The 7,272-nt window shown below is 67.4% G+C and overlaps 1 protein-coding gene across 1 annotated transcript; it reads left to right on the top strand.

Moving 5' to 3' along the window:
* Positions 1 to 2,777: 2,777 nt before the first annotated feature.
* On the top strand, positions 2,778 to 5,917 carry LOC121672522 (transgelin-2-like). The gene is made up of 5 exons (XM_042045193.1): positions 2,778 to 2,883; positions 4,778 to 4,986; positions 5,058 to 5,232; positions 5,314 to 5,416; positions 5,495 to 5,917. Exons 2-5 carry the CDS (start codon positions 4,795 to 4,797, stop codon positions 5,634 to 5,636), a joined length of 612 nt encoding a protein of 203 aa, XP_041901127.1. The 5' UTR covers positions 2,778 to 2,883; positions 4,778 to 4,794; the 3' UTR covers positions 5,637 to 5,917.
* The last annotated feature ends 1,355 nt before the right edge of the window (positions 5,918 to 7,272 follow it).

The following is a 7,272-nucleotide window of genomic DNA, read 5'->3' as shown; positions in this document are numbered from 1 at the left end:
CTCCTGTGTCCCCCTGCCACGCCCATCCCATGTTCCCCTGTGTCCCCATTACTTCCTCCTGTGCCCCCTTGCCATGCCCACTTCATGTCCCCCCGTATTCCCCCATGTCCCGCTGCCACGCCCACCCGGTCCCCCTGTGTTCCCATCACGTTCCCCACCACGTCCACCCATGTCCCCGTATCACATCCCCCTGCCACACCCACCCCATGTCACCCACGTCTCCCATTATGTCCCTCTGTCACGTCCGCCCCGTCCCTTGGTGTCCCCCATCATGTCCCCCTGTGTCCCCCCTACCACTCCCACTTCATGTCCACCCCATGTCCCCATCACATCCTGCTGCCATGCCCACCCCATATCCCCCCATCGGGTCCCCTTTGTTCCTCTGCCACACCCACTCCTGTGCCCCCATGTCCCCCCATCGTGTCCCCCTTTGATGTCCACTCCGTGTCCCCGTGCCTGTCACCCATTGTCTCCTGGCCCTGCCCCACATCACACCATGCCCCCTGCTCTGCCCTTGTGTCCCTCATCCTGCCCTATATCCCTGTCTGAGTTTGTCCCCAAGGTCCCCTCCCCGCTGTGTCTGCTGTATCAGCCCCCCCCGTGTCCTTTGGGGGTCCTGCCTGGGACCCCCACATTGTCCCCACCTGTGTCCCCTGAGAACAGTGCCCTGTGACACCCCCTCACCTCCATATGGTCTCCAGCCTTGTCCCCCTGACTCCTGCCCTGTGCTACCCCTGGGGGTCCTGTCCCCAGATCACCCCCTGTGTCCCCTGGCTGAGTCCTTCCAGGATCCTGCCCCAGCGTCGCTGTTCCTGTCACCCGGGTCCCTTGGGACCTTCCCCCTCCTCCTCCCCCCCTCTGTGGGTCCTGTCCCCTGTGTCACCTCTGAATCTCCTGCGTTGTCACCCCAGGTCCTGCCACTGTGCCACCCCCCTCTTGGCACCCCGAACCCTGTCCCTGTTCCTGCACCTCTCTGTCACCCCCTGACCTTGTTCCCCCCATGTCACCCCTGTCCCACTGGTCAGCCCAACGTGCCACTCCCTGCCCTGGTCCCCTCCTCCATGTGTCCCCCACCCATGTCACCAAAGCCACAGGAAACACCACCCAAAATCCCCAGGGGACACCCACAACCCTTGAAGGGTTAAAGTGACAACACACACCCCACCCTGTGGCACCCATAGGTGCGGGAGGGGTTCAGGGAGGGTAAGGGGACACTTCTGGGCTGGTCTGCAGCAGGATGGTGCCATCACATCTGAGCTCTGGTGGCACCACAGCCGAGCTCCGGTGGCACCTCGGCTGGGCTGGGGCCGGCGGGTGCCGATTTGGGTGCTGAGGGGTGGGTGGGGTGACGGGGACACTGCAGCAGTGGCTCTGCCACCGGTTCTGGAGGCGGCCGGTGGCCTTGAGCCGAGGTTTTGTTTGTTGTTTTGGTCGTGCTTCCCATGGAGACGGGACTTGTGCAAACGCCATCAACTCTCCCGGCGCCACCAGGGACACTGCGGGTGCTGGGGAGGCCACGTCCTCCCCCCGACCCTGAGCTGTCCCCCTGCCACCAGAGTCAGGCCCTGGTTGTCCCCATCATCGTCACAACAGGGCCCTGGCACTCACCACGTGCCAATGTGGGCATTCTGTCCCCTGGGCATTGTCCCCATCACAGCCTGGTGCCTTACTGCCACCATGCCAGGTTTTGTCACCACAACCACTGTCCCCACCAAAATCCTCAGGGGGGTTATGGCCAGCCTATTCCCATCATGGTCACTCTGTCCCTGCTACTGCAGGGAGACACTGTCCCTACCAAAGCCACTCTGTCCCCATGTGGCTCCTGTGTCCCCCTGCTACCATGGCCCCCCTGTCCCCACGGCCCCCCTGTCCCCACTGCAGCCATTCATGCCCCACCCCAACCATCCCACCACAGCCATGCTCTCCCCACACAGCCCCGTGTCTGCCTGTCACCATGGCCACTGTGACCCCACAACAGCCACCCCATCCTCACCTCAGCCACCACAGCCACCCTGTGTGACACTGTCACCACAGTCACCCTGTGCTCGCCTCAGCCACCACAGCCACCCTGTCCCCACACAGTCCCCGTGTCCCCCTGCCACCACAGTCACTCTGTCCTTTCCACAATCCCTGCCACTATGGTCAGCCTGTCCCCACCACAGCCACCCCATCCTTACCTTGGCCACCAGAGCCACCCTGTCTCCATGCAGCCCCTGTGCCCCCCTGCCACCACAGCTGCCTTGTCCTCACACAGCTGCTGTCCCTCTGCCATCACAGCCCCCCTGTACCCACCACAGCCACACTGTCCCTCCCACAACCCCTGTATCCCCCCTGTGGCCACCCTGTCCCCACCGTGGCCATTCTGTCCCCACCATGACTACCCTGTCCCCAGCACGGCCACCACAGCCAGTCTGTCCCCACACAGCCACTGTATCCCGCTGCCACCATGGACATCCTGTCCCCACCATAACTGCTGTGTCCCCACCATGACCACCTCATCTTCACCTCAGCCACGCTGTCCCCACACAATCCCTTTGTCCACTTGCCACCATGGCTACCCTGTCTTCATCTTGAGCACCACAGCTACTCTGTCCCCACCATGACCGCCTTGTCCCCACCACAGCCACTCTGTCCCCACGCAAGCCCCCATGTTCCCCTGCCCCCCCGTGTCCTCCTCCTGGGGCGGGGCTGCCCCGGGGCGCGGTGGCGGCTCGGTCCCAGCCCTGGCCGCGGCCCCGGCGGATCCCGCCCTGGGGGCGGGCGGTGCCGGGCGGTCCCGGGCGGTCCCGGGCCGCCCCCGGCCGCGGTGACATCAGCCGTGAAAAGGGCGCGGGCGGCGGCATCCGGCACTGCCGCCCCGGGAGCGCGGGACCGGCGCCGCAGGTAGGGAGGGGCTGGCACCGGGCACCGGGCGCAGGTGGGCACGTGATGAACCGGGATGGCACCGGGCACCGGGAGCGACACGGGCACCGGGACGGAGATGCGGACAGGGACAGCGACAGGGGCGGAGATGGGGACCGGCTCGGGACCGGTCACTCAGCCCCCGGGGCACGCTCGGTGTCCCCCGGGATGTTCCCCCGCCTGCCCCGGTAGCGGTTGCGGCCGAACCGCGCCCGCGGAGCCGCCGGGACACGCGGCCGCGCCCGGGAAACGGGACCGGGGTGCGGCTTCCGGCCCCGCCGCGGAGGGAGCCCCGGGGCGCGCCCGCAGGGCTGGCTCCGGTCCCCTCCCCGCCGGCCCCGGGGTGGCCGTGTCCCCGCCGGGTCCTCTTCCCGCTGGGTCCGGGGAGCTCTGGGGACCCCAGGGTGGTCGTGCCCTGGGCATAGCCCCTCCCTGCTGTTCCCGGGGTGTGTCGCGAGTCCCCAGGGTGGCCCTGTGCTGGCTGAGGTCCCCTGCCTGATGGCACTGGGGGGTCTCGGGGGTCTCCAGGGTGGCTCGGTCCCAGCGCGGCTGGGTACAGCCCCCTCCCTGCCAGCCGTAGGAGAGAGCTCAGGGGTGCTCGGGCTGTCTCTGGGAACCCCCGGGTGGCTGCCCCGGAACTGGGACCCCCGCTGCCCCCACGATAGCCGGAGGGTCCCTAGGCCCGGCCGGGCTGGGCGCAGTCCCCTCCCGCGGGGTCCGGAGGTCGCCGGGGCAGCAGGGCTGGGTCCGGGTGTGTCACCCTCCCGGCTGGGCAAGCCCCGGCTGGGTCGGGAAATGATCCCAGTTCCAGCTGCTCTTTGTTTCCCAAGGGTTGGCCCCCGGCCGGGCGCTCCCCACGCCACTCCTCGAAGGGTCCTCATGCCCCAGGCCTCGCCCCGGAGACCCCCACTGTGCCCAAGGCTTTGGATCTGGGGGGCACCCGGGCGGGGTTGTTTTTCCTCCTGTCCCTAAGAGTGGCTGCTCCTGGTGACAGGACCCCTGAGCCTGAAGCCAGGTGTGTGACAGGGGCGAGCTCTGCCCCGAGCTGAGCCTGGCACTCCCGGCTGTGGGCTGGGCAGACCCCGGGCAGCAGCTGCCACATGATCCCAGCTGGGATAGGGACACCGGGGCAGGCAGGGCCACCAGCACATGCTCCGGGTTCTGAGTGCCCCCAAATGCCAGGGGCACAGGACGAAGCATGGGGGAGACGCACGAGTGGGCAGCCCCATGTGCCCACCACACGACACTGGTGGGCAGAGGGGACACAGAGACTCCGGGAGCTTGGGACACCCCAGCTGTATGGGCAGGGCTGCTCTGCGCACAACCACGTTGGCACAACCTCCATTATCTTCACCATGTGTGGCACCGCTCCACTGGCACCTTGGTACAGGCAGAACCTGGCCAGGGGTGAGGTCCGGCTGCCCCGCCGGGGTGGGGACACTGCCGCCATCGGCCCTGGCCCCCGCGCTCCTACGCCAGTCCCGGATCTGGCTCCAGGCCCGAGCAAACGGGCGAGCTCTGCAAACAAGCTCCGACCGGCCCCCAGTGCCTGCCAAGTCCGTGCACGGCGGCGGGGCCGAGCCGCAGGATGGAGATGCTCGGAGCGGAGTCCGGTCGGACACAGGGGGGTTGCAGCGCTGCCCACCCTGCCTGGGGAACAGTTACCCCTTGGGTGGGCATAGACCCGGTGCCCGCTCCCGGCCAGCTGGGCAGGAAGAGGGCAGAGCCTGGGCAGCGCCTGGCACGGGTGATAAGGCTCTGCACCGGACATCCAGGCAGGATGGGGCTCTGCCACACCGAGGTCACGGGGCCCACTCTGTCCCATTTTGGGTGCCCCAGTGGCACCAGAGCCACTGACAGGGTCCTGTCTCTGCAGACCCCCCTGCTGTCAGCATGGCAAACCGGGGCCCGTCGTACGGGCTGAGCCGGGAGGTGCAGCAGAAGATTGACCGGCAGTATGACCCCGAGCTGGAGCAGGTGTTGGTGCGCTGGATCCTGGCACAGTGTGGTGGCGACGGCGGCAGTGCAGTGGCACAGCCAGCACCTGGCAGGGACGGCTTCCAGCAGTGGCTGAAGGATGGCACAGTGAGTATCCCTGGGGCCAGCTGGGATAGGGGTGACCGCGCCGCACATCTGACCCCTGTCCCTGCGTGCAGGTGCTGTGCCGGCTCATCAACAGCCTCCACCCGCGGGGACAAGCGCCTGTGGCGAAAATCCAGGCATCGGCCATGGCCTTCAAGCAGATGGAGCAGATCTCGCAGTTCCTGCAGGCGGCCGAGCGCTACGGCATCGCGGCCACCGACATCTTCCAGACTGTGGATCTCTGGGAAGGTGAGTGACCTGGTGGCCGTGGGTGGGGACACAACAGGGACAGGGACTGGGACAAAGCTGAGCCTGCTTTGGGTCTTCCAGGGAAGAACATGGCGTGTGTGCAGAGGACCCTGATGAACCTGGGCAGCCTGGCTGTGGCCAAGGGCGATGGGCTCTTCGTGGGAGACCCCAACTGGTTCCCCAAGTAGGTGGGGGGTGCTGGAGGGGGAGGAGGCTGGGCTGTGGGATGCTGTGGGGATGCTGACACCCCCTGTGCCCGCAGGAAGTCACAGGAGAACCGGCGTGTCTTCTCCGAGGACAAGCTGAAGGAGGGGCAGAGCGTCATCGGGCTGCAGATGGGCACCAACCGGGGCGCCTCGCAGGCCGGCATGACGGGCTACGGGATGCCCCGCCAGATCCTCTGAGTCCTCCCGGGCCCCCCAGGCCTCTGCCTGCCAGGGGCCCCCCCCAGACTGCCTTAACCCCCGCCGTGGACCAGCCGGGTGCCCCCCGGCCCGGGCAGATGCCCCCCCGCCAGTTTTGTCAGGACCAAAGTCATTTTTTATTATTATTATTTGGCTGGGTGGGGGCGGCGCTGCTGCGCCCACCCCCCCTTCCCGCAGTGCCTTTGGGGGCTGCTGCAGGGCCCCCCCCAGTGTGTTGGGGACCAATCCCTGTGCCCAATAAATGGCTCCTCTTCTTTCCAGGCCTGGATGGTCGTGATTTGGGGTTGGGGGAGGGCGGGGGGGCTCCTGCCGGGATACAAGGGGGGATCCTGGGGTGGATGGGCGGGACTTCGGTCTGGGGTCGCAGGGTCCCCACGGCCTCGGCGGCAACAGCCACGTGGAGGGGCGGGGACACAGCCCAGGGGCGTGGCTTGGGGCGTGGTCAGGAGGGACCGGGCAGGGCAAGCGCAAAGGCGGCTGAGAGGGGCGGGGCAATGAGGGGGGCGGGGCAATGAGGGGGGCGGGACAATGAGGGGGCGGGGTTAAGAGGCAGAGGGGTGTGGCTTGAAAGGGCGGGGCAATGAGGGGGGCAGGGCTGGGAGGGGAGGGGTGGGGGCGTCACTGGTGACTCTCCGACGACCCCCAGGGAGGGAGGGGTCGCGTGTGTCATGTTCATGAGGGGCACTTTAAAGAGGTCTGTGCAAGGGGGACACCACAGGGGACAAGGGTGAACACACCGGGTGACACAGCTCCGCCAAGCCCCGCCTCTTTCAGCCTAAGCCCCGCCCCTCGCCCCTGAGGCACCACCCCCAATTCACCACCCCGCCCCGGCCCCTTCCAGGACGCCCTGCGAGCTGTTGGGGGCGTTGCCATGGCAACAATCGGTCCTCCCCCACATCGCGACAGGGCGTTCAGACGCTGTCACAGTCGGTAACACCACTTTGGGACGGACGACTCCAGGACGACAGGACAGCACCGACAGCGCGATGGCAGCCGCGACTGCCGGCACAGGATCCCGGTCCCTCCGTGCCGGCGGCTCCTCCCGGCGGTCCCTCCTCGCCCGCCGTCTGCAGCTTTCCCCGCCGGGATTCCAGTCCGTCCGTCCCGATGTCTCCCCCCTGGGCGCCCGGGCTCCCCAGCTCCCCCACACCCCGCAGAATGTCCATCTCCTCCCTCTGACCCCCGGCCGCTCTGTCCCCTCCGGGCGTGCCCCCCCGACAGCGCCGCGGCCGATCCCGGCAGAGTTCCCAGAGCTCCCACCGGGATCAGTCGGTGTCCGGGGAAGGCCGGATGGGGGTTCGGGTTCCTCAGACTTTTCTTTTCTGCAGGTCACGGGCTCCAGCAACCCCATCGTGATCTCTCAGGATGTGCCAAAACATCCTCGAGACCTGCCCTCCCTCAAGCCCAAGCTCAAGACCATCCGAATCATCACCAAGGACCTAATCCGGGACCTCATGTAAGGATTTGATCAAGCCCTGAGAGGTTCTTGGCGCCCGGTGGGTGTCACTGCACCATCCCAAAATCTCGGGGGAGCAGGATTGGCAGTGTGCCCTGGCCACCCCCGGGGATCCTGCCCCCCTGCATCCCAGCCTGGTGCCACTTGCACCACACTTTC

The sequence above is a fragment of the Corvus kubaryi genome, unplaced genomic scaffold (assembly GCF_017639235.1).
Source record: "Corvus kubaryi isolate FWS band 111438036 unplaced genomic scaffold, C.kubaryi_AGA036_p1.0 62645, whole genome shotgun sequence".
NCBI lineage: Eukaryota > Metazoa > Chordata > Aves > Passeriformes > Corvidae > Corvus > Corvus kubaryi.
The sequence above is the reverse complement of the archived record's forward strand: the minus strand, read 5'-3'. Positions and strand labels throughout refer to the sequence as shown.

Excerpts from the sequence above, each read along its gene's own strand:
- LOC121672522 (XM_042045193.1), top strand. The coding sequence starts at position 4,795 with ATGGCAAACCGGGGCCCGTCGTACGGGCTGAGCCGGGAGGTGCAGCAG. Across the intron at positions 5,233-5,313 it reads GACTGTGGATCTCTGGGAAG|GGAAGAACATGGCGTGTGTG; the intron begins GTGAGTGACCTG and ends TGGGTCTTCCAG. Across the intron at positions 5,417-5,494 it reads GACCCCAACTGGTTCCCCAA|GAAGTCACAGGAGAACCGGC; the intron begins GTAGGTGGGGGG and ends CTGTGCCCGCAG.